Source organism: Leucopleurus acutus (genome assembly GCF_964270905.1).
Source record: "Leucopleurus acutus genome assembly, chromosome: 15".
Taxonomy (NCBI): Eukaryota; Metazoa; Chordata; class Mammalia; order Artiodactyla; family Delphinidae; genus Leucopleurus; species Leucopleurus acutus.
In genome coordinates, this window is record NC_139157.1 from 43,575,401 (window position 1) to 43,602,775 (window position 27,375).

General features: G+C 40.3%; 1 protein-coding gene and 1 long non-coding RNA gene across 2 annotated transcripts; one reads left to right on the forward strand and one right to left on the reverse strand.

Moving 5' to 3' along the window:
* The first annotated feature begins 118 nt into the window (after nucleotides 1-118).
* LOC309972159 lies at nucleotides 119-23,855 on the forward strand. The gene is made up of 3 exons (XR_014326788.1): nucleotides 119-203; nucleotides 1,324-1,351; nucleotides 23,818-23,855. It is a non-coding gene; the product is annotated as an uncharacterized lncRNA (long non-coding RNA).
* On the reverse strand, nucleotides 22,967-27,375 carry CALHM5 (calcium homeostasis modulator family member 5; the record flags this gene model as incomplete). Its single annotated transcript, XM_082855627.1, has 2 exons — nucleotides 22,967-23,374; nucleotides 26,836-27,375. The coding sequence occupies 2 exons, from the start codon at nucleotides 27,373-27,375 to the stop codon at nucleotides 22,967-22,969; spliced, it is 948 nt and encodes a 315-aa protein (XP_082711753.1).

Here is a 27,375-nt window from a genome sequence, read left to right on the forward strand (position 1 = left end):
CGGCCTGGCGTGCGGGGGCGTGACTATGTAGCTGGAGGCGGGACTCTGGGGGAGTCGGGACCGGAGGCGGGACCAGGTTTCCGGGTTGGGACGTTGTGGCAGCCGCAGACTGGGCAAAGGCATGTCCTGGTGATGGCTAGTGGCGGGTCACAGGTGATTTCTACGTTCCTGGAACCTCCAAGTTCTTGGCATCCCACGAGAGTGTAAGATCCAGTGGGCAGGGCTTCCCTGGTGGCGCAGTGGTTGGGAGTCTGCCTGCCGATGCAGGGCACGCGGGTTCGTGTCCCGGTCCGGGAGGATCCCACATGCCGCGGAGCGGCTGGGCCCGTGGGCCATGGCCGCTGAGCCTGCGCGTCCGGAGCCTGTGCTCCGCAACGGGAGAGACCACAGCAGTGGGAGGCCCGCGTACCGCAAAAAAAAAAACAACAACAACAACAAACAAAAGATCCAGTGGGCAGAGATGCAGAAGCTCTGTTAGTGCATCGGGCGAGTCCAGAAGGATCGGCCCAACTGCAGAATAGCCAGAGTGAATCCGGGGGAGAAGTCAACTGGAAGGCCTGAGATCTGGGTTCTAGATTCGGATTCCAGGCTTCACTTTTGAATTTGTAAAATGAACGCGGCAGGATGCAGATCTAAATATTTCTGTGATAGCAATTTATGAACTGATGAAGGGTGTGTAAATTTGGGTAACAGTTTTGATAAGTAATGTGAAAGTAAGTATAAATACTCCGAAAAATATTCAGAATTTTTGATTTGGGAGAGTGAAACTGAGGAAATAATAGTACTTAACGTATATATATATACATCTGTTATCTTCAAGTTCATCGCAGCAGTTACAAAGAGATATAATGGCAACAAGTATATAACCTTGTTGCCATATGTGGCAACAAGCTAAGAAAATGGATAAACATGGTACTTTTATGAAATGAATGCTGAAGTACCATTTATGTTTATAATAAAGGAAGATGCTTATGTTGTTTTTTTAATGCAGAAAAAATGTAAGAAAATATTCAAACATTAAAAGATTTTTCACATTCATTTGTGTTTTCCTTTGTTTTGTTTTTTGTATTAAAGCTGGTTTCACTTGTGTAGTGGGGGAAACAGTTTTTAAATAGGAAGTTCCCTAACGATAAAGGCTCTAAAGTTTTCTCTTGTTAAAATGATGGTCCCATGGACCAGAAGGCGTCTTGATCTTTTGTTGGGAATTGTTGCCTACTTATAGCAGAAGGATACGTTAAAGCAAACATATTCAGGTACACTTTGGTACTGATTCCATGTCTTCAGTATTAAGGGTTGATTTGGGACATTCTTTTAAACTTTCAGGAAAAATGTGGAAACTCTTCTGATGATGGTAAGAATCAAATAAAATACAGGAAATAACTTTGCAAATACAAGGTGCTTCTTACTCTGGATATCCGCAGCTTAGAGAAATCAATGATTTGTTATTGGAGAAGGAGCTTCTGTGCAGAGGGAACAGCCAGTGCTGAGGTCCTACGGTGAGAGCCCACTTGATATTTTGGAAGCCAGTGTGGCTGGTGCACAGTGAACTGGTGTGGGAATCCAGATCATGTGGGATCATTGGAGGGTTTAGGTGGAAGAGTGACAATTTTAGAGGGACAAAGTCTGAAAGCATGGAGACCAATTAGTCCATGGCAGTAACCTAGGCAAAAAATAGCGATGACTTGCACCAAAGCTATAGGACTGAACGAATTCTGGATATACTTTGAAGCTGTCAGGATTCGATATGTGTTGTACGAAAGGGAGAAGTAAGGGGTGATTTTTGGCTGGAACAACTGGAAAGATGAAGTTCTTTTGACCACAGTGACAGGTGAGGAAGACAGAATGAGTATGGCAAGGAAGTTGATGCACCTTTAATCCATGGATCAAAGAAAAACATCAAGTAAAATTTTTTTTTAATTTCCTAACTGATAATAAAAACACAACTTATCAAAATAGGTGCAGCAAAGCAACCAATTTAAGGTTTATATTAGAAAGAGAAGGTTAATACTGGTTACAAGTTTAGGTAAATGGAGTGCCCCTTTATTTGCTTTACTCTTTTATTAACAGAGTTTTTGTTAAAACGTCCTTTTCAAACCTGTTGTTTATCCACTGTAAAAAGCCTTCATATTTCAGAATGCTCAAGAGTTGTTCTTTAGTTTTTTACTACTAGGGAGAACTTTCTAAGAGACTTCCAATGCTAATGTAAGGAAGAGAACATACCTCCAAATCTTTGTCACACCTACATGGGCATCATTAAGCATTTTTCGTTGATCTCTAATTTCATTTTGACACAGAGACACTTCAGCAAACACAGGGAAGTCCTTAACTTCCTGAAAATGGAGAATTTTTATGAGGCAGATTGGCTTGCTTTCAGTGTCTCATTTTTAATTTGTAGTTACAGATGTTATCGGATAAGTGTGTTTCAAGCTCTGCAGGGATGTAAATGATTTGGTGGGAATAACCATCATGGGATCTGGAGCCAAAAATGAGAAGCCCAGCCTTAGCCATTTACAGGTTATGTAAACTTACAAGATCATTCGAATAACATGAAATAATGTATGTGAAAACACACTGCAAATTCTCAAATAGGATATCAGTGTTATTAGTAATTAGTAATATATATACATACACATATATATATTCCTCTGAAGCAGTTCTGTTCTCCCTCTTCTCTGTTCATCTTCATTGCTAAAGAAAAATGTCCCTGAGAGATTCATCTTACTCATTTGTATTTAAGTTTTTTTCTGCAAAGAACGCAAAGTCACAGTTGCTGCTTCCTAATATTAGCAGTCTTTAAAGTGTGTTTTGACGTTTATTTTTGCTTTTCTGTCCTTATGAGTTTTCTAGGCAATCTCGCCTCTCTCAGAGGTGCAGAATTGAGAATTCCCTATTTAAAGGTTAATTTCCTCAAGCACAGTTCATGTGGCTAATTTTTATTTAGTCAGGTGTCTCAAGAACTCATCACCAGTCACAAATACAGCCATATGAAATTCTAATTCTGTGAGTTCCTTTGAAGGGTAGTGAATTTCAGTATCACTTCTTCTAGCCTAACTGATCTCCCTGACTGACTCAACACATCAGCCAGATTGATCCTGCTACAATGTAAATTAGGTCATGTTACTCCTTTGCTCATAGCTGCCCCCTCCCCGTCTCAGATTAGAGGCCCATGTATTTACAGCGTAAACTCTATAGAATCTGGCTCCCTGGCCATCACCTGCAGCTCTTGTGACCTCTCTAACCTTATCTCCTATTACTCTGCCACTTATTCTGTGCTTCAGCCACACTAGACTCCTTGCTGTTCCTCAAACCCACAAGGCAGGTTCTCCTCCTAAGGAGGGACTTGCTGTTCCCTCCTTCTGGAATGCTCTTTCTCCCATGCCCAAATGGCCTACTCCCTCATCTCCATTTTTTTTTTTATTAGATTAGTATTTCTTTATTTGTGGAATTTCTCCCAAAGTGAGGCCAATTATATTGTCATTCCTAAAAACAAGCTACAGGTTTTATAATACGTATGCAATACAAATAAAATTCCCTTTCTTCTCTGAGCAGACTCATCAACTTCTCAGTGGGTATTGAACTTGTTTCTAAAGAGTACATGCACTAATTTCATCTGGAAATTGTTATTCCATGATTTCTATTGATTATTTGTCTTCTAACATTGAAGTCCACCATATCCTCTATCTGTAACAAAATCTAGGCCCTCTGATTTCCTCCTATTGAAAATCTTCTGTCCCAACTTTTTTTCTTTTTTTTGCCTTTTTTTTTTTTTAACATCTTTACTGGAGTATAATTGCTTTACAATGGTGTGTTAGTTTCTGCTGTATAACAAAGTGAATCAGCTATACATATACATGTATCCCCATATCCCCTCCCTGTTGCGTCTCCCTCCCACCTTCCCTATCCCACCCCTCTAGGTGGTCATAAAGCACCGAGCTGATCTCCCTGTGCTATGCGGCTGCTTCCCACTAGCTATCTATTTTACATTTGGTAGTGTATATATGTCCATGTGACTCTCTCACTTCGTCCCAGCTTTCCCTTCCTCCTCCCCGTGTCCTCAAGTCCATTCTCTAGTCTGCATCTTTACTACTGTCCTGCCCCTAGTTTCTTCATAACCAACTTTTTTTTGATTCCATATATATGTGTTAGCATACGGTATGTTTTTCTGACTTACTTCACTCTGTATGACAGACTCTAGGTCCATCCACCTCACTACAAATAACTCAATTTCGTTTCTTTTTATGGCTGAGTAATATTCCATGGTATATATGTTCCACATCTTCTTTATCCATTCATCTGTCGATGGACACTTAGGTTGCTTCCATGACCTGGCTATTGTAAATATAGCTGCAATGAACATTGTGGTACATGTCTCTTTTTGAATTATGGTTTTCTCAGGGTATATGCCCAGTAGTGGGATTGCTGGGTCATATGGTAGTTCTATTTTTAGTTTTTTAAGGAACCTCCATACTGCTCTCCATAGTGGCTGTATCAATTACATTCCCACCAACAGTGCAAGAGTGTTCCCTTTTCTCCACACCCTCTCCAGCATTTATTGTTTGTAGATTTTTGGATGATGGCCATTCTGAGCAGTGTGAGGTGATACCTCATTGTAGTTTTGATTTCATTTTGCTAATTATTAGTGATGTTGAGCATCCTTTGATGTGTTTGTTGGCAATCTGTATATCTTCTTTGGAGAAATGTCTGTTTAGGTCTTCTGTCCACTTTTGTATTGGGTTGTTTGTTTTTTTGATATTGCGCTGCATGAGCTGCTTGCATACTTTGGAGATATTTATCCAAAAGAATTGAAAGATATTAGCACGCCTATATTCATTGCAGCACTATTCAAGATGTGGAAACAACCTAAAATTCGATCAACAGATGAATGGATAAAGAAAATGTGGTCAATACATAACAATAGCATACTATCCAGTCTTTAAAAAGAAGGAAATTCTGCAATATGCAACAACATGGTTGAAGCCAGTTACAGAATGACAAATATGGCATGATTTCACTTATATGAAGTATCTAAAATAGGCAAATTTGTTGAATCAAAGAGTGGAATGATGGTTGCTAGCAGCTGGGGGGAGGGAGAAATGGGGAGTTACTAATCAAAGGGCACAAAGTTTCAGTCAAGCAAGATGAATGAGCTCTAGGGGACTTCCCTGGCGGTCCAGTGGTTAAGACTCTGCCCTTCCAATGTAAGGGGGCGGGTTCAATCCCTGGTTGGGGAACTAAGATCACACATGCCTCGTGGCCAAAAAAAAAAAAACAAAGAATGAGCTCCAGAGGTCTGCTGTACAACATTGTACCTATGTACATTAACAAAAATGTACACTTAAAAAATGTGTTAAAGGGTAGGTCTCACGCTAAAGTGTTTTTACCACAATAAAAAAAAACTTAAAAGAAACAGGTCTGTTTGTTATAAAACTAAGGATGTATACAACATCCACTTTCCAAATATCTCTTCTCTAAACTTTATGTCTTTCTGACCTTTCTGATGTCATGTAAATTCTTGTCTGCCCCTCCTGTCCTCAATGAACTGGGAAAAGATCCACTTCCACTCCTATACAAAATTCCTTCTTATTAATGAAGAGAATATTCTGTCACCCTCACACTTCTCTTGTGCAAAGGGGCTGTCTCTTGGCCTTTGCATTTTCCTTCAAAGACCTGATTTCCTCCCTCTTGATCAATTTCACTTCACCAGCAAAGTGTTCTTTTACATGTGGGAATGATGTCACCCAATTCAAGAGCTTTTTAACACAAATGAAGGGTCAGACTTTATACTCACCCTCTGATGCTTTGCTTATAATTAGTAGCTTTTGTTAAAAGGTTTGGCCTTCAGCAGCGTTATCTCATTAGGCAAGTGTAAAATGTTCCATAGCTGGTGTTATAGAGAAGTGGGGCAAGGTTAGAGGAAGTCCACATAGTCACACGCTGCCCGTGGAGCACAGAAGAATCAGGAACAGAACCTAATGGTGTGCCTTTTGTTTGGCTGCCCTCTCAGACCATGCACTTGTACAGAAAACCATCATCATCCTTCCCAAGTACCTACTGTATACCTACATACCGTGGCTTCCACAGAACTCATGATTGTTTCCTGGCTCCAGAGAAGGAAAGAGAGAAAGAGGATGCATTTGAAGGGAATTGACTAGATGAAGAAATCTATACCCATATGAGTTAAGTGATTCTTACAGAGCTGATTAGTGAAAGGCTGCACATAGGAACAGGTCTCCTGACTTTATGCCCTACTCGACACTCCTTTGTCTCTGAGAGGAGACAACTATGTGACTTAGGGTACTAATAACATTCTCCTGTCTCTTGTTTTCCTCATTTTGCCTTTTCTACAGGGCAGATTGTCACTCTATCACTAGGCTTCTGACAAATTCTTATGACAGGCTTTAACCTTAAATTGCGCCATCTAGCGATGTGAAAAGAAATCTCATGCCGGAGACCAAATCATTTTTGACATGTACAGAAAATTTTATTCAATAACAGAATATACATTTTTCTCAAAATTACACGCAACATTCACCAAAATATACCACATTCCAGGCCATTAAAACACTTCCTTTTTTTAGATTCCGCATATAAGCCATATCATACGATACTTCTCTTTCTCTGTCTGACTTATTTCACTCAGTATGCTAATCTCTAGGTTCATCCATGTTGCTGCAAATGGCATTATTTCATTCTTTTTAATGGCTGAGTAATATTCCATTGTATATATATACCACATCTTCTTTATCCATTCCTCTGTCTATAGACATTTAGGTTGCTTCCATGTCTTGGCTATTGTCTTGTTGCAGTAAACAGTGGGGTGCATGTATCTTTTCGGACCATGTTTTTCTCCAGATGTATGCCCAGGAGTGGGATTGCAGGATCATATGGTAGCTCAAATTTTAGTTTGTTAAGGAACCTCCATACTATTCTCCATAGTGGCTGCACCAGTTTACATTCCTACCAACAGGGTAGGAGGGTAGTCAGCCTTACATTTTAAATAAAAAGGAGATAGGTTACTTCTAATGTCAACTTCCTGCAACATTAAAATATATCCACTTTAAATGTGATTTTATCATATACTAGTGTACTTTTTGTGGTTATTGACTCAAAATACAACTACAAAATTTAAATAAGGCATTATTTATGAAAATTGTCAGCAGCATTGTAACATGATATACAGCAGCACATGATATTTTATTTTTTTATAAATATTATTTATTTATATTTTTAATTTTTGACTGCATTGGGTCTTTGTAGCTGTGCACAGGCTTTCTCTAGTTGTGGCGACTGGGGTCTACTCTTCGTTGCAGTGCACGGGCTTCTCATTGCAGTGGCTTCTCTTGTTGCGGAGCACAGGCTCTAGGCAAGCGGGCTTCAGTAGCTGTGGCACGCGGGCTCAGTAGTTGTGGCTCACAGGCTTAGTTGCTCCGCGGCATGTGGGATCTTCCTGGACCAGGGCTCGAACCCGTGTCCCTGCACTGGCAGGCAGATTCTTAACCACTGCGCCACCAGAGAAGTCCTGATATTTTAAAAAAATAATTCCCACCTATTATCTGTTTTTCCATTACAAGAACCTTGTGAAGTAAATAGGGCATCTGCCATTAGCCTCATTTTACAGCTGTCATTAGCCTCATTTTACTGATGCTGTAATTAAGACTTACGTGATGTCACCACGAACATAGTAAGAAAAGCCAGTTTAACTTTTTGTGGGAATGTAAATTGGTACAGCTACTATGGAAAACAGTATGGAGATTCCTAAAAAAAAATTAAAAGTAGAACTATCATAGGATCCAGCAATTCCACTCCTGGGTATTTACTTGAAGAAAACAAAAACACTAATTAAAGAAAAGATATATGCACCCCTATGTTCATTGCAGCATTGTTTACAATAGTCAAGGTATGGAAGCAATCTAAGTGCCCCTTAATAGACAAATGGATAAAGAAGATGTGGAATACATATACATATATAATGGAATATATATAAATATATTCCATTATATATATATATATATATATATATATATATAATGGAATACTACTCAGCCATTTAAAAAAGAACAAAATCTTGCCATTTGCAATAACATGGATGGACCTAGAGGGTATTATGCTAAGTGAGATAAGTCAGACAGAGAAAGACAAATACTATATGACTTTACTTATATGTGGAATCTAAAAAGCAAAACAAATGAACAGACATAACAAAACAGAAACAGACTCACAGATACAGAGAACAAACTAGTGGTTGCCAGAGCAGGGATGGGAGGAGGGGTGAAATAGTTGAAGGGGATTAACTACCAGTTATAAAATAAACAAGTAACAGGGATATAATGTACAGCACAAGGAATATAGACAATATTTTTAATAACTTTGTGTGGTGTATAATCTATAAAAATATCAAATCACTGTGCTATACACCTAAAACAAATACAGTATTGTAAGTCAACTATACTTCAATTTTAAAAATTTATAGTTTTCAGAGAAAAAAAAGCCAGCTTAGAATTTAATTCTTCTGACTTTATTCTAGTGCTTTTTCCAAAAATTAATTGTTTCTTTAAAATACTTTGAATAGAATATATATATGTACAACTGAATCACTTTGCTGTACACTTTAAACTAACAAACACAACATTGGAAATCAACTATACTTCAATAAAAAAATATATAAAATATAGCTTTGAAGATTTTTCTCCTATTATGATCATCATTCTGAGAAAAATGAAAATGTGGAATTTGCAGTAGAGTTACCATAGTTGATTTTAGTTGTAGTAATGAAATATTAGAGGGTTTAACTTAACAGGCATAAATTCCTGTGTCTATTATAAGAGCAAGCCGAAAGTAAAGTTATACTTCTCTCCTGTCTAAGGTCTAAAAGAAAGCTCCTTAGATACACAAAAATATATTTCATGGTTTCCAAACACATTTATGATAAAAGTTTTATTATTAGGAGAAGCTAATCAGAGATAAACTTGATCATTTAAATCAAGATCATCGTAAAGGATAGGTTTGACAAGAAATATTATGATGTTGCCGTTACGAGTTAAACATGAAGAGCTCTGATCCTCCTCAGATTCAGAGCGGTAGTCTAACCAAGTCCAATGTAATGGAGATTAAATATGAGTACAGGGCTTCCCTGGTGGCACAGTGGTTGAGAGTCCGCCTGCCGATGCAGGAGACACGGGTTCGTGCCCCGGTCCGGGAAGATCCCGCGTGCCGCGGAGCGGCTGGGCCCGTGAGCCATGGCCGCTGAGCCTGCGCGTCCGGAGCCTGTGCTCCGCAACGGGAGAGGCCACAACAGTGAGAGGCCAGCGTACGACAAAAAAAAAAAAAAAAAAAAAAAGAGTACGTATCCTGCTCCGCCACATTCCCACTGTGTGACCCTGAGCAAGTCACTTAGCCTGTCCAGACCTCGTTTTCCGTATCTGTCAGGTGAGACCTCTTCCAGCCTTAGTTCTTCTGATTTTCAGGTATTGCTTTCCCTAGCTAAACTCTGGACACAGAACTAGATCATAAATAGATGAGTGTGTTGATTGTAGCTTCCAAAGCCCCCCTTAGGGCATCCGGGCCTTCTAGTTACAGATAGTGTTTACAAATACTTGGTCTGGTGCAAACTCTGTTCATCAAAGCTGGGAAGGCTTTTTACTGTCAGGTCAATGTCATTATGATGGTTGTTCTGAGGGGTATAGGGGGAATGTATGATTTTTCAGTAAAAACATCACATCATTGGTGGTGTCACAGTAAGATGAAATTTTTAAATAGAGAAAAATATGATATAAAATATATAAAAAATAGAAACAGACTTATAAAACTTGAAATTCTGATCCTTAGGTTGAAAAATTGGAACTCCATATATTGTGCTTGTTAGAAATTCTGGAAAGCAAAAATGAGATCTTTTACTTTGAATAGTATAAATTGAAACCTTGGAAAGGTAAGGGAACTCATGATCAACTTTACTGAGAGCATCTTTATTATGAACATAGAGCTGTATAAATCTGCCCTTTAGTTTAATGTTTTAATCAGTATGTGACACACAGTTTTACTGTATTTTGTGCCTGTTGATCTTCTAAGAACTTGCTGCTGGCCAGCTTCTTTTGTATATATTCCTATTCTCCATCCAACTAGAGCAAAAATGTTTTACAAAGAACAAAAATAATATGAAGTTTTCCCGAGTTATGTTAATAGACATACAATTTGACTCGATACTTTCTTAGATTATCCAGTGAAGTTATAGTTCATTTCTGGGAAATTTCATTTCCCCATCACGTCTGTAAGCTTTTCCAAAGGAAGGGAAATTTCAGACATTCTTGGGGTTTGGACCACCATGCCATGGCAAACCAGTACATTGTAGACATTCATTAAATATAGAAGTGAATTTACAAAATATTTGAAGATTTTTTTTTTCACGCATCTACACACTGTTGCTCCTCCTATTCTGTCCAGAAGAGGGCAGTGGGCAACATTCATCTCCAAATTAAAGACTCTTTCCTATCCCTTCCCCCTTACCCTAACTCTCACTACTGGCAAAAGCCCCCTTATTTCAAGCAATATTTACTACGGTGAAAATTCAATGCTCCAGAAATGTCTGGTTGCTCACAATAACAAAACAGCAATAACAAGATTTGAATTACAATAGGATCCTGGACAGGAAAATAACTGACTGTCATTAAATAATAGACAGTAAACTCATCTTGATAATTTTATAGAAACGTTTATTTTTTCCATGATTTATATGAGTGTAGAAAGTTTCGGGGCAAGATTCATTCTTGCTACATTGATGTCAATTGTAATTACAAAATGCAAACATTAAAGAGGTAATCAAATCACTAGATATTTTATATCACTTAACTTACTTAATGGGCTCATATCTCTTCCAGTTTATTATAAGCGCAAATAGAAAATACAATTGTACCTTTCTCTGGTCTAAGATCTAGAAAACATCTCTTTAGTTACACAAAAGTATATCTCATGCTTTCCAAACATACTTATGGTCAGTTTTATTATCAGGAGATGCTAGAGACAAAAATGATCATTTAAATAAATCATTCCCATTTATTGTGGAAAATATTTGAAATGTATCCTAAAACTCATCATGGAGCCAAGTTGTGTTAGGTGGGCTTCTTTATGTTGCTGGCATTTGGGTTGTCAGGTCATAGGGGTTTATTGTGAGGATATTCTGGGACACGACAGCTAAGCCTCATGGAAGAACAGAAATTCAATCTGTCTTGTCGTCTCAGTAGCAGGCATTCATGGTTCCCTACTTCAGTCTTCCGCCATTTTGGTGACTCAACTACTCTCTGGTTATTACGCTCTTGCAGCTACATATTAATATCATTCTATTCTTCTATATCTTCTCTCCATCTCCGTGATTCTGCTGCCTCTTGGTTTCTGCTTACTCTCTTTTCCCCAGGCATTTTTTGTCTTCTGCCCAATCATCCAAACTGTGACTCTCTCTGTGTGTCTCACATTCAAAGTCCCAAAAAGAGTCTCTAGCCTGTGCAGCCAATCACTAGCCCTCTGCTGGGTAGAGTTTTCATGCTAAGCCACTTTCAGGCCGCCAGCCAAACTATGGACTGACAGTCCGGGTTCTCAAATGCCCATCCTTGTCCATCATCTGTGGCCAAAACAATAGGGTAATGAGACACAAAGTATGGCCATCGTAGGGAACCCCTCAGGAAGGGCATTTGGTTATGAAAAACATCCTGAGTTTTCCCCAAATGGGGAAAAGTAACTGGCAAAGACCTTGTTCTTCCTGTCTAGGAAATTAGTAGCAGTAATTTATGAGTCTTACTTCACCTGTGAATGCTCTGCTCACTTTATTCATCTTACTGTTCATCTTGATGCTGTTGTTTGTTTTCCTTTGTTCCAGAAGCTAGAAGTCCTGTAGAGAATAGTGTAGCAGGCTCCATTTAGCATGCTAACTATAAGGTATTGAAGTAGGGAATTGTCATTGTTATGCATTTTGGAGATAATAATCAAGTAAGCAAACCTTTCGCCAAAAAAAAAAAAAAATACTTCCCCCATGAGGCAGTCCAAGTGAAACTACATTGTTAGTTGAAAGTAAATATTTTAGACCATTAGCAAGAGTGGGGCAGACATTTCTTAGAACAGTAAACTCAGAGGGATGCTTTGGTGGAAGGGAGACAACCAAGTTCTCCTAAGAAAAATGATTTTGTACTACAGTAGATAGTATTAGGTTTTTCTTTTGAATTTCTTATAAAGGAATCAATCATAAAAGTTCTGGTCCTCTAATCCTATGGGGCTTTTGCTTTTGTTTCTCTTTTTCTAAATCTCTTGCAGTCCTTTCTCTTGGCAGTCTGTGTTTTTTCAGAGAATGTTACCAGAGATGACCTGATTTTTTTATGTGAATAGAAAAACTGCCCAGGTGAAGTGAACTTGAACCAGGCCATTCAAGTCAGAGACATCAGCATATCTTAGGATATTGTTTTTCTCTTAAAAACAAAACAAACAGTTTTGTTCCTTATGTTTCTGTATTTTACTTTCTCTTCTTCCCCCCGCCCCCCCCCATATTTGGCTCCTTTCATTTTCTAAACAATGTACATTTTTAAAAGAAGTACTTTCCCTGAAAATTACCATATTTCACAATTCTGAGTATAAGCCTAAATGGAATGCACCCAGTACCAGGCACAACACGCAGGATTATGTTGACATCATAACTCTGTGCACAAAATGGAGAGGCTGTTTTCAGTGCTTTGAACGTTTTTTTTTTTTTTTCCTTTACCAGGATGAAAATTTAAATCTTAATTTTAAAGTTGCCTCCATTCCCACACCACCCTCCCACCCAACACGCAGACACACATAGACAGACACATACCCCTTCCTTTTACACACAACTTTCTTAAAGGGATAGACGAAGAAATGCAGCCTGAATGGCATGAAATAGAGGGAGACTTGGAACATTTTTATGCTAGGCAATGCTTGCCCTTTGTTGAAATCTCTCACTGATGCGGAGGACTGTATTTTGCCGTGATGTGTCTTGCTTTTACCGCATCAGGGCTGGGAGCGTGTCATTGCCTCTGCCCAGTGGTCAGCACCACCAGATGATAGCATGCCCTGGCCCAGCCTTCCTTCTTCTGGAACATGTGCTCCCCACACACATACTACTGGAGGCCAACTTCCACTCAGCTCAAATCTATCCACGTCAGGCAACTCAAAGATAACCTGCCAGGAATCCCAACAGTGCAGTGTGGGAAGGGGGAGAAGGGGCAGCGTGGCTACCACTAATGTCACCTCCATCACACAGCCAAGCATTGTGACTCTGTCACAAAGATTCCCCAATCCTAAAATATTTAGGTATCTTGCCACTATTTTATACTAGAATCATTTGTAAATAGAATATTGAGCATTTAGCCATGATGGTATGGGCCTCTAACCCCACCCAAAAGATTGGAGTGGGAAACTGAGGTCCTCAGAGTCTATGTTGCATTGGGGAGCCAGGCATTCCTTACCTGTGACTCATGCAGGGAGCTGAAGGGTGGGAAGAAGCCAAGTGACAGACTCGGTCACTCATCAGAAGGGTCTGGGCAGCCCTGGAGGGTCAGATTCACAACCAACAGGGTGGACTGGAGACCAGGTCAGAGGGCAGTTCTTAGCACAGTGCAGGCAGAGGTGGGTCCCAGGGTTAAGGCACAGTGTGTGCCTAATTCCCAACCCCCTTCCTAGGATTGCTGCTTCCTTTCTTCCCTCCACCAAGCAATGGAAGCTAATCAGATTAAGCCTAAACAGAACATCTTTCTTTGCTACTACTTACTATTTTTCAAAGGCTAACTCACAATTTAGTGGTAGAGGTCTATTGAATTACTTTACTTTTTCCAACATATGATATTAAAATAAGTGGGAGCCCTTGGTAAACAGGGATTGAATTCCATAGAAGTCACAGCACGGCCCCAGACAGCATTCCAGAGAAGGATGGCCTCACAGTTAGCTGAATGTCAGGCCATTTTCCTTCTTAGTAACCTTTTTGAGCAAGGAAGACGGGAGTGGAAAAAATTATAAGGATAGAAAAACCCTTTATAGTCATAAAATTCTCAGTATTTAAAAATGGTGAATATTAACAGCAAAAGGAACGCACAAAATATTTTGAAAATTCTTACCATTTGGTCCAGAAATATGGCGGAGGAATTATTAAAAATCAGAAACTTGTTTAAACAAACATAACCATTTAGGCTTAATTTTCCCCTCTGAGTAAGCAAGAACTGCCTTATATAAACACCCACGCACTTGCTCTGTTCCCCTTTGTACTTCTGGGAGGGGAGAAAGAAGAAAAACGTAGAAAGTTTTCATTTGTGGACAAGCTTGTGTGCATAACCACAAGATCTGTGGGTTCTGCAGACTGATTAGGTCTAACCCAGAAGACTGCATCAATTACTTAAGGCAGATTCCCGATATGAAGGCAAGGCATCTGCAGGAAAATTACGCTTAAACTTTTATTGTTACTACGTTTGTGTAGCATTATTTTTCTTTTAGTCACAGAAAAGTATCTCTTAAGGCTCAATTCTCAGTAAATTCTGCAAGTTATCTCCCCTTACTCATGAACGTCCATCTTCCACTCCTGTTCATGACCCAGTCTTACAAGCAAACTGGCTTTCTCTAGGCATCTTGTCTCCTTAACACTATTACCAAAGATGTTCCAGAAGGAAGTTTTCAATCTTCCAGATACCTCAGTCCATGAAAATCTAGGCTGTCCTAAGTTTCCATTGGAGATTCTTGTTTTTATTCCTATTGCTTAACTTATTTGGAAGAAACTCATGAGAGACTGACTTATGAAACAAATCTAAGTGTGTGGATTGAAAATAGCAATCGCATGGGGAACGTTTCATTAATGTAACTATTTACAATGAAACTCCTTACCGAGAGATGAAAACAGTTGAGGAAATACCCTGGGAAACAAAACCCCCAAGGCTCAAGCAACCTTTATCTGAGCCTAAAGGTTCAGGAACACATGGGGAAGGCCAGCCACACTCAGAGACACATGGAAGGCCAGCCACACCCTTGGTCAGCCCTGCTTGGTGTGACTCTTAGTTTGTGTCAGAAGTAAGATTTTGTCCAGACTTGCCCTGACCTCTCAGTGAGGCTCCAGGGTAATGGTTATGAATCCTGACTCCCCCATAGAATCTCCTGGAACTTTCCCCCCAAAATCCTGATGCCCAGGCCCTAACTTTGACCAATTAAATCACACTCTCTGGGAGAAAGACTCAGGCATCAGAACTTTTTTAATGATCCCCAGGTGATCTTAATGGGCCTCCAATGCCCTAGAGCAGGGGTTTTCAAACTGCGTTCCTTGGTGCTCTAGGGTGATCTCTGCAGAGGCAAGGCGGCATGTGATGACTGCTACCCTCCCGCCCCTCAGTCCAAATTCTTCCAGAGTTACCACTCATTTTGTCTCCTTCAAGTGTTTCAAATAAAATAAAATGTCATTGGAAAAAAAGTGGAAAACATTAGAGAGATGTAATCAAGGATAGTCTCGATGAAAACAAAGCCCACCTAGAGATAACTAGAGATAACTAGCTTATCTCTCGCAGAGGAGGTAGGGAGAGAAGTTTTGTCTCCCAGGTCCTTCACTCCAAAGAAGATGGATATTGATCAAACACTAGTCTGTAACTCTATGTTTGTCTGCATATTTCTTTAACCGCTTTACTTCCTATATAGGGTCAGTGACACTCACTCATAGCCGGTTGCTTAAGGGAGCAAGCGTTTTAAAAGCACTATCCCTCGTGTTTCCTCTCATGGCACAAATGCCAACAGAACTCCTGGGAGAATCACCTTGACCTGTTGATATCATCAACAATTATTATTATTGCAGAAGCACATCCTTTTATGTTAAAATGTAGGCATAAAACGTTGTTACAATGCAACTAGTAATCATTTTATAGGTTATGTATTCTGCCAAAGGATGCATATATTCTGAGGTATTTTCTAAAGCAAAGTTATTCAATATTCACCTGAGCTGATAACTTTTCTTACTTTATCCTATTCCTTGAAATGATCTAGAGACTGTGATTAGGTGAATTGATTAATTCATTTTTCCCAATTTAATCTCAGTTTTCATTACAATTTAAAACGTTTAAAGATTTTTCTCTGGCATTGGTGTAGCTGTAGGGTCAGGAAATTTGAAACTGTGAAGAGAGAGCTGTTCACACAGACAGACAGAAAGTTGTGCTCTAAAAGGTATAAAAGTTAAAGTTTGGGGACTATTCTAAATCTTTTATGAACTTTCCCTTGCTGAAAATTCCTTCTTTATCAATTGTCTTTTTTTTTTTTTTTTTTTTTTCGGTATGTGGGCCTCTCACTGTTGTGGCCTCTCCCGTTGCGGAGCGCAGGCTCCGGACGCGCAGGCTCAGCGGCCATGGCTCACGGGCCCAGCCGCTCCGCGGCATGTGGGATCTTCCCGGACCAGGGCAAGAACCTGTGTCCCCTGCATTGGCAGGCGGACTCTCAACCACTGCGCCACCAGGGAAGCCCTCAATTGTCATTTTTACCTAAGGAAATAAAATGGGAAGTTGACCTTATCAGTATAGAGAACTAGAAGCATAGTTAGAGCATAACTGTCTCAAATATCTAGAAACCCAAGGTGGAAAAGCTGTGCTGAAAGGGAAAGGGGCCAGGGACCCAGACAGAGGCCAAGAAACTTGGAGATAGGCATCAATTCCCAGGAGTATATCAAGAAGCCAACTGACTGGGAATTCATGTGCTACTGGCCTTAAGATTTAGGACGACAGAATTGAAAGAAATTCTGATGTATTAATCCAACACTCTAATATTACAAGTGAAAAAACTTGCTTCAAAAGATTAAATAAACACTTGAGAATAAACCAACATGAGGCAGCATTTGTGTGATGGAGGTTAGGAATCAGACTAATTCAGGTCCAAATTTAAGCTCTATCTCTTACCTGCGGCTTAAACTTAACCTTTTTGAAATTTAGCGTTATTCATAAAAAATGGAAACAATAATCCTTCCCAGTATGCTTGTGAAATTTTAAATATAAATCTTATGTAAAGTATCCAGCACATAATAGTTTGTTAATAAATTTTAATTCTGCCTTTCCTCTTCGGTGGAATAGCAAAATTTAGAATATGATCTCTCTTACAGCTGGGCAAGTATTCTTTCTGCATAACTCAATTTTAACAAACTACTGAACTTTGAAAATATTATTTGAAGCAACCTAAAAGCAGTTTTCTTCCAGACTCAAATATGACATTTTATGTTTGTAATAAGAATCTTCTGAGCTCCCTGGTGGCGCAGTGGTTAAGAATCCACCGGCCATTGCAGGGCACACGGGTTTGAGCCCTGGTCCAGGAAGATCCCACATGTCATGGAGCAACTAAGCCCATGAGCCACAACTACTGAGCCTGTGCTCTAGACCCCGCGAGCCACAACTACTGAGCCCGTGAGCCACAACTACTGAAGCCCGCGTGCCTAGACTCACAACAAGAGAAGCCACCACAATGAGAAGCCCACGCACCACAATGAAGGGTAGCCCCCTGCTCACTGCAACTAGATACAGCCCGCATGCAGCAATGAAGACCCAATGCAGCCAAAAATAAATAAATAAATATAATTTTTTTTAAGTTAAAAAAAAAAAGAATCTTCCAATCTCCAAAAGGGATTAAACTAACCTAATGCTCTTGACCAAAACCCTACTCCAATAGGTATAAGTACAAAGCCACTGACACTTCCCTTGCCTACAAGCAACGCCAGGCCTCCTTCTGGAGTTACGCTCCATGCTCAAGTCCAGCCTCAGTAGCTCAGCTTGCCCTTCTACCTCTCCTTAAGTCTCATTATGTCCCAGTACACATTTGGGGCTTCATTTAGGTTTAGTCAGAAACCACTGCTATAAATGATTAGAACTGGAGCCAGATCCTGCCTTGTGTCATCTCCTCAGGGCAATCTAGGTTCCCCTGGGAACTTTGGGCAATGATGGGATTGTTTGAATACAGGACAACAATCAAGGCAGCAACCACACAAACGAGAAAAGTCTTCATCCTTGCAGCTGCCATATAAAAGGTACATGTGCGGATCCACTGCTCCTTGCTATTCATCTCATAGGTGAGGGGCTGCAAGTATTGACTTTATGCTGGTTGCATGAATGGGCAAAGGAGAAGGAGAGGGTAGGAATGGGTTAAACAAGAATCAAGACCACAAGATAACTTAGCTTTTTAAAATTATTATTAAATTAATGAGATTCCAATAGGAACACAGCAGTGGCTTAGTTCTGAATCTAAAACCATAAGGTTTCTTAAAAATCATATAGAGCAACAAGGAGAATAATGGGAAACTCGCCAACTACATTTTCTTGAAACAAGAGAAAATATTTCTCCATAATGAAAGAGTATAACTTGTAGCAGGGAAAATTGATCCAAAAGACCTACCTGAAAGCATATTTGGTACTGTTTTTGGACTTTAAAGATAAAGAAAGAATTTTGTGAGAATATAGGTTAAAAACATCCTGTGAGTAATAAATTAAGATGGCATCAGATGTTTCCTTAACAGAATTCAATGACAAAAGACAGTGGAGTAACACTTAAAATATACTCAAGTAGAGAAAGTGTGAACCAGCTAAACTGTCCTTCAAGTATAGAATAGGTCAATAACTTGAATATGTAAAAATTCAGGGAATAGAATTCCTGAGAACTTTTTCTGAGAATAATACTGGAGGGTAAACTCCAGGCAAGCAGGAGTTGATTGACAGAACTTCAGCAAAAAGAACTGAGGTGAGCACATTGTTTATTTCATTATACAACTATTATGAAAAATTTCAAACCTACACAAATATAAAGAGAATATGTAATAAGTCCCAAGTACCTACTATCCAGCTTCAATAAGTATCAGTATTTTGCCCTTCTTGTTTCAACTATCAGCTCCCCCTTTTTTTGTGCTGAAATATTTTAAAGAAAACTCTAGACATTCTAGTAATTCACATATAAATATTTCAATGTGCCTCTCAAACTGGTAAAGCATAAACCAATGTGCTATTATCATACACATCAAAATGAACAATTCCTTGAAATTATCTAATACCCATTTAATACCCATTCATATTTCCCTAAATATCTCAAAGATATCCTGTGTCAGTGGTTGTTTGAAACAGGATACAAATGAGGCCCACATGTTGTTTCTGGTCATTACATCTCTTAAGTCTTTTATTCTCCTTTTTTAATGCCATTGGTCTACGGAAAGCTGGGTCATACATCCGATAGCATGTCCTATATTCTATATTTACTTGGTTGCTTCCTCATGGTGTTAATTAACTTGTTTTCTCTTGCCTACATTTCCTATAAACTAAGAGTAAGATCTTGATTAGAGTCAGATTTAGTTATTTTAGGAAACAATATTTCACAAGTTGTACTGTGTACTTACTCTTGCACTGCATAACATAAGGAGTCACATAATGTGTGGTTGTCCCATTTTTAGGGATGCTAAGACAGAGGAGTGGCTTCAAGTTGCATGTTCCTCACCCATCCCGCCTTCACCTGGTAGTTCAGAATTCATTATTTGTTGTCCAGATCCATTATGTCATTAGGGGTTGCAAAATATTTATTTTCTAATTCTGAAAAGCTCTACGAAGATAATTTAAAAATCAGTAAGGTATAGTGGTATAAAACTAATATGCATAAAGTAATAGCTTTTTCATGTACTCGAATAACCATCACTTAGAAAATATCACAGGAAAAAGAAACCATTAGACTAGCAGCAAAGAAGTTACCTACAAATGCACAGTGCTTGCAAAACTTATGTGAGGAAAACTTTAAAATATCATTAAGGGATAAAAGGTCACCTTGAATAAAGAGAAAATACATGGAAAGTTACCCCATGTTCTCAGGTTGATAACAGCATAAAGTCTAATTCAGTAGGTCTGGGGTGGGGCCCAAGATTCTGAAGTTCTTCTAGGCTTCCTTCCTTGGTGTGGCCTGCTTTGTGCTTTAGAGCAGTGGTCCCCAACCTTTTCGGCACCAGGGACCGGTTTTGTGGAAGACAATTTTTCCACAGACCGGGGTTTGGGAGGGATGGTTCAGGCGGAGATGTGAGTGATGGGGGGCGATGGGGAGCGATGGGGAGCGGCAGGTGAAGCTTCGCTCGCTTGCCCGCTGCTCACCTCCTGCTATGCGGCCTTGTCCCTGACAAGGAACGGACCGGCAGTTGGGGACCCCTGCTTTAGAGCAGCTGTTCTCAAGATGTGATCCCTAGACCAGCAGCAGCAGCACCTGATAACTTGTTAGAAATGCAAATTCTCCGCCCAGACCTACCAAATCAGACACTTGGGCTCAGCAATCTACATGTTAACAAGCCCTCCAGATGATTTTGGCATGCGTTGAAGTTTGAGAACCACCACTCCTGCACTTCTAAAATTTAAGTTGCGTAGGAATCACCTAAGATCTCGTTTAACAGCAGGCTTGATTCAACAGGTCTAGGATGGGGTCTGGTTCTGCATTTCCAACAGCTCCCTCGTTTACTGACGCTGTGGTTTGAAGGCAACACTTTGAGGAGCAAGCCTAGAAGACCAATCTGTTTCTAGCTTTTACTCAAGGCCAACCTATCCTGTGCCTTCTACTGCCATTTTCTTCTAGGTATTAATGATAATAGTATGTTTCTCCTCTCAGTTATTTATTTTAAACTGAATTAACTCACATCAGTGTGTTCCTTTCAAACCAAAATCATTAAAAATGAATTTCAGGCTTTGGTGGAGCTAGTTTGGAGAGGTCCCTATTCAGCATCTATCAAATCATTCCATAGAGGATATACTGCTTCCTGAAATCAAGAGGAAAAAATTATTAAGGAAACACCTATGCATAGGGAGAATTTTGGTATAAATCTATGTATAAATTCAATTTGCCTCTAATTTCTCTCTTTTAATACATTCTGATTTTCACATATTAGTGTTCAGGCTATCTTACTTCATAGTGCCCCCAAATCTGATGGCTTAAAACAACAAATATTTTTTTAAGCTCATGATTTTCTGGATCAGGGATTTGGACAGGACATAGTGGGGACCCCTTTGTAATGTCTGCAGCTTCAGATGGTGTGGCTCGAAAGTCTGATGGCTGGAATGACTTCACTCAGACCATAGACCTGGGACCTTTTTACTGGCTGTCGGTTGGGTCCCCTGGTTCTTCTCCATGTCTTGTCTGCTGAGGCTGGAATGTCCAAAATGACTTCTTCACTCAGATGCCTGGTACTTTACCTAACCTATCAATAGAATGACTCAAAGAGTTGGAGTTAGCCAACTAACTCTTTTTAATCTCTCTCTCTCTCTCTCTCGCTCTCCGTTTGGCTAGCTTGGCTTTCTTCAGAGCTTGGCGCTCTCAGGGTAATTGGACTTCTTACATGGTGGCTGGCTTTTACCAGGCTGAGCATTGCCAGAGACCAAGGCATAAGCTGCAACAATTCTGCAATCTAGATTCACTTCTGCTACATTCTATTGGTTCATTAAGGTCAGAATCAAGAAGAGAAAGAGACTCCATCTCTCAATTGGAGCCACTGAGCCAAGTTTAATTTCCCATGGTTAGGTTTTATTACAGTGAAACTCAGATGCACCAAAGTTGCACGGGAGATGATCTGGCTAGAATCAAAGTAAATGCAAAAAAAAAAAAAATACTAGCTATAAAAAACTTCTTAGAAAGTTCTGGCTCATAGAGCCCATAGTTAGCATCTCTTCCTAACTCTGCTTTCAGTGACATCACCTTGGTAACTTGAAATTACATCATAGAAATTGGCAAACACTTCAAATCAGGGTTGTTGTTTTTTTTTTTGAGAGCCAGTTGTTAAACATTTATCACATACCATGTTTAAAACCCAAACAATATTTCAAATATTGCAACATCACAGCCCCCACCTCCCACTCTCCCACCTACACACACACACACACAAAACCTGACTCTGCACCTCCAAGTTCCCAAGGATATGTTGCTTCAGGTCTTATACCTATAGGATCCTTTCCCCAATTTGGGATAATGTTCCATAGTAATAAGGAGTTCATCCCCAGGATTCTCCAACTAGGAGGCAAGGACTCTCTGTGGTATAAGATGTGAGCCACGGCATAGAACATGGTGCCTCTCCCTTAAATATCAATCCCACTCAGAGATTTAGAGGGAATTAATATATCTGTAGAGTTAAACTAATGTGGATATATTACATAATAGAATGCAAAATTTGCATTCTGTAAGTGCCCACAAAAGTGTTTTTAGTTTCTTATAAAGTCACAGGAAATAAATGAACTTCAAGGTTGAAAAAAAGTTTTAGCATGTAATATTAATATATGTCTATATCAATAGTCATAAATATATATATGTATATTTGTGCTTGTGTGTATGTGTATTTTTTAATGTAGAAATGGTTTCATGAAGGCAAAAGTACCTAGAGCCCACAAAAGTCATAATACAGCCCTGACCGTAGGGATCTACTTTCAGTGCATAGTGGAAACATGTGAAAAGCTCTGAATTTTATGCATCATATTCTTTTAATGTGTTATTCTGAGAACCGGTGTCTTCAGATTCCAAGGAAATGAATTTCAAACGATAGAATTTCACACATCCTTGAAAGGCAGTAGGATAGATTTACTGAGTGAGGATTTCTACCAACTACACTGCAGATCCCACTGTACAGAAGTCTGTTAAGAGTACCACATTCACTCCCAAGTCACCACTGCTACCCCCGGATGCCATGACCGTATTTACACAGAGTGGCAGACCTTCTTGCATGAGTCTCACTGTCAATCATAAAATCTTAGAACTTGAAGCCCCTGAGCCCAACCCCCGACAAATGCGACAGCACCTCTGTCACCATCCTTGGCCGGTCACTCAGCATCAGTTTGAGCACATGACACTGTCTGCAGCTGGGAGCTGCAAAGCTGCTTGCCTTTGCGTTATTGTCTTATAAAGAAACACTAAATGTGAGAAAACGCAGAGATGCTCGGGTAGCTGTTGACGCAGTAGGAAGATGTCTAGACACCACGAGTCAGTGATGGTCGGTGAGCTGCACATTTTGAGAAGCATCCACAAGCACCATTGTAGTCTCATCATCCTCAGGGCGAAGTTCCAGACCATCTTCCACCACCCTGTGGAGGGCGCTGTAATGTTGCTGGTTTGGGTGGAAAGAATGCAGCTCTGAAGCAGACTCCCAGGCCGCAAAGGTAGGCATGGAGAAGACCTCTGGCCTCTTGTTTTCGAAGAAGCATTTCAGGTTCCTCTCACTCAGCTTTTTGGCATAGTCCAGGAGTGTATTTTCCAAGTACTCCTTCTCCGTTTGTGCATACGTCTTCCAAAAACTCAGCTGAAGGTAGCTAACTTTTGATCGGCAGCGAGCATAACAAGCAGTGAGCAGAGAGAAGAAAGCTGCTGAACAAACCAGGAACCAGCCTAGAATCTTAGAAAGAAAGAAATATTGAGGACCTCCAAAGCAAAGCCACTTCTCCGGGAGCCGGGGTAGTGTTATTGGGAAGTGTATGGCTAATTTAATATCAGACCTCGGTTGAAATCCTTCCTCTTAATTACTAACGACAGGTTTTTTTTACAGTCAAATAAAGTTAGGGTTTACCTAACCTCTATTCTCCATCCTACCCACCATTGCTGGTTTGCAAAGAAAGACCCAGAAGGTAGGCAAATGGAAATGAGCAAAAATATAGATTATCCAAGAACTGGGAAAACCAAGCCCTCAAATAGTACTAGCTATTAGAGGGAAGAATTCTGTGCATGAGTAAATGCGCTCATTTGAGCAAATGACCAGTTCCTTAGCGGAGTGCTTTCAGGCGTTGGTACGTGCATATTCATGACCTGTGACTGATTTTTCCCATGTTACATTGTTTGCAGAGAACAGCAGACCCTCCCTGACAGAAGTATCATCACTCATTATCCAGGATAAAGTGAGACAAACGTAACACAATAAGGAAACTGAAGCTATAAGAATTGGAAGCCTGCATAAAAGCCAAGAAAAAAAAAAATAGAGTCATTGCAAACCTTCAGGATTTGCTGGTTCTGAATTTGGGTAATTGGAAAAAACAAATTCCCCTTTGAATACGAAATGGTTCTGCTGGGGGTTTTTTCTGAACTTTAAAAGCAGAAGTCTAAGCAGCTCAACTTATCTTCTAAACTTTTTGGTGTTCTAATTATATTTTTCACAATTGGAATTAATTTCATATGTGGACAGCTAACAAAGCTCTTTCAAAGTTTCTCTTGACATTTTAGTTAGATGGCCCTTAGTATTTCTCAGCAGATGGGCCTATCTGAACACAGAAACAATCTGCAAATGAACCCATTCAGACCGTAACAGAACCACAAATATGCTCCAATGCTTTAAACAAGTGTTTCCCAAACTCCAACTCCAGACTATGGAGGTCATTGTACAGGGTCCCAGACCCCACATGAATGTTAATTCTGGGTTGCCACTAGTTGGGTTTAAATCTCAACTTTCTCCTTTCTGTGGCTATTCTCCATGCCTCAGGATTCTCAGTTGTAAAGTGGGGCTTACCTACCTCAGAGGGTAATTTGGGGCATTAAAATGAGATGATGTAGACATACACGTGACTCAGTAAGTATCAGCCATTGTCATGTGCTGCTACTTTTCAAATGTATCCATGTCTACGTAAAAGCATTACTGAACACAGGATATCTTTCTGATGTGATTTAACAAATGAAGCACAGCTTCCATCGTGTGAAAAGTCCTCACATTTACTTTAGTCACTTGTGCTTAGCTCCCTCGGATCTTCCTCTTTTCTTTAACCTCTACCTTTCTTTTTCCACACAGGTTCTCCTGTAGGCCAGTAGGCCATCCCACCGCAGTATCTGAACCAATGCTGCTGTGTCGTCAACTGTTTGATCAGCTTCAGACTCCCCCTCCCCCCATTGCATGACCTTACCTTCGACTCGCTCTCACCTGAGCGCTGAGCACTGAGCACTGAGCCCTCTGTTCTTCCCAAATTCATGGTACCCAGGGTCTACCTAGACATGGTGGATGCTCCCACCCCAGCCCTCAAGAGTGTCCCGTTCTGCACGAGTCTTCTCCCTGAAACCCTGGCGTTTTTCTCGTCAGTTTAGAACACTTACTCCGTGCCAGCAGCTTTATATCCATTTACGTCCATCATCTACTATACCTTCTGGCAGGAGGAAACTATGAGGAAACTGTGAGGAAACTATGAGGAAACTGGGACCCTGAGGGGTCAAACCAGTAGCTCTGGGCCACATAGCTGGTAAGTGGTAGAATCAGTATTCAAACCCAAGGAGAGCGAACTCCAAGACGGAGTTCTTGCCACTGCTCTACCCTACCTTCCTGAGGAATAGCAAGCCACCCAGCTGGATTCATTTCTCTGCTCCACCCATGGACGCGGCACCTTTTACCCCCAGCCACACACCCAGCTGTTGGTCTGGACTCTTTGTCGCTCCTGCCTGTGGGAAGCACTGTAGTCAGCACCTGCTGTGACACAGCTCCCTTTGTCCACATCTCTTATGCCTCTTCTAGGAATCAGTCCCAGGCCCCTCTCATTCCTCTGAAAAGTAAACAGGTCAGCGTGCCCAGGCTAAGCTATGGGAGGATGCGCATGATTTCCTTATGTCTCTGTTTAGGGAAGAAGAGTTCACACAGTGACAAGTGTTTGGATCTACCTGAATGGAGCCTGGTGCCCGAGGACACAAATCATACATCACTCATTGTATCATAACATTTGTAATTAATACCTTCCTTCAACCAAAGAAGGGAGCCTGGCATGTTTTTATCTAAGATGCGCTTTATGCATGAAACAAAAGATTTTGTTTGGGGAGCATTTTTAGGCTTAGCAGTTTATGAAGAGAGTATGACTATATCGCCAACCAGTTTTGGAAAGTATGATTTTAGAAAAAGATTTTGCCTTGATGTGTTGTTGAAAAGGCAAGTCTATGCTGAAAAAAAGTAAAATTACACTATTTTCAGCACATTTATTCTTAAACAAATAGCATTCCTGACAAACTGTGGATCTATTTATCTACTCTTATTGCTTGTTTTGATTTGGGGAATGTCATTCCTACTCCTCACAAGTAGGAATTCAGTCTTTTCCTGAGGCCAGGGCCAGGCTTACATCTGGATTTGTGCTCACGTACCTGGAAGGATGACAAGCTACTTCCTTGTGTCAATTAGGTAAAGCTACAATTTCCTGCTGTTAAATAAAACAGTGCCCCAAATCTTGAGCTTCTAAAATAATGTAAGAACTTTTTTAGCTGTAGGGCACAGAGCACAGGACGAAACCTCCCTGGAGAATATGGTCCCGTTTCACTGAAGGCTATTTAGAGACTGCCAACCCCCACTTTATACAGGAAATTCTCCTCCATCTTCACAATATTTATACATAGAGATAGCAGTTGCCAGAAATCATGCAAGGGAATCTCTACACTAATTGTATTATGTGCGGCTTTGGAAAGTATTATCTCATTTCGTTCAGCTATATTTTAATAGATACGTGTGTTTTTCTGAGAAATCAGTTTGAAAATAATTAATAGAAGGCAGTAACTTCTAATTACTCTGCCATTAGCACTCTATTGTGAGTTAGTGTCATGCATTATTCACAAAATCAACCCAGAGAGATTGTCTTAAAATACATAAGTATTTACATATGTATAACTCAGGGGAGATTTCTTTTCAGAAATGGAAAAAACAATCCAATCAGCAATATGACTAGCCAAGCAACCACTGAAAAGCTTTTCCTCAGATTGTCTTAATGCTGCCCCGTGTTCCAATTTCCATTTAGTTTCAAAATGTTTCAGGAGGATTCAGACTCAGCCCTGGCTCAACAGAGTACAGAGAGAATACTTCAAGCTCACTCTGGGGAAAAAAAGAAAAAAGTCATGTTTGTCCTCTCTTACCTGAGACTGGGCTTGCAGGGACAGTTTCAGTTCTTCGTTGTCTGTATGGGTCATGCTGATTTTGCCGCAAGGTACCTTGTGAAGTTCGTCCCAGCACTCTTTGGGCTTGCCCTTGCAAATCAGCCCCAGGAGTCTGGAATTTTTGGTCCCACTCATGGCACATTCATAAAACGTCCCATTGAGCAAAGCCACAGAAAGCCACATTACTGGAGCCACCAATGAACTCAGAGTGATCTGACCGAGGACATAGAAGAAGCGGCAGCTATGGCCCCTGGGAAAGATTTTCCTGGGATTCACACAGCAGCCTGTGAAGAGTCTCCATGACCTGTTGTTCAGAAAGAATCCCAGGATCAGTAACACCCAGGCAGGAGCAAAAAGGAAAACCAATCCGTACACCACATTCTCAGTGCTGCAGGGACACTTAAAAGCCACGAGTGAAAAGAGACGCTCACCTCCCACAGTCAGCAGAGCCAAAAAGCTGTAGCCAATAACAGTTTTCCGGTTGAGGATGAATCTTAAAATCCCCTGAAAAGCATCCAT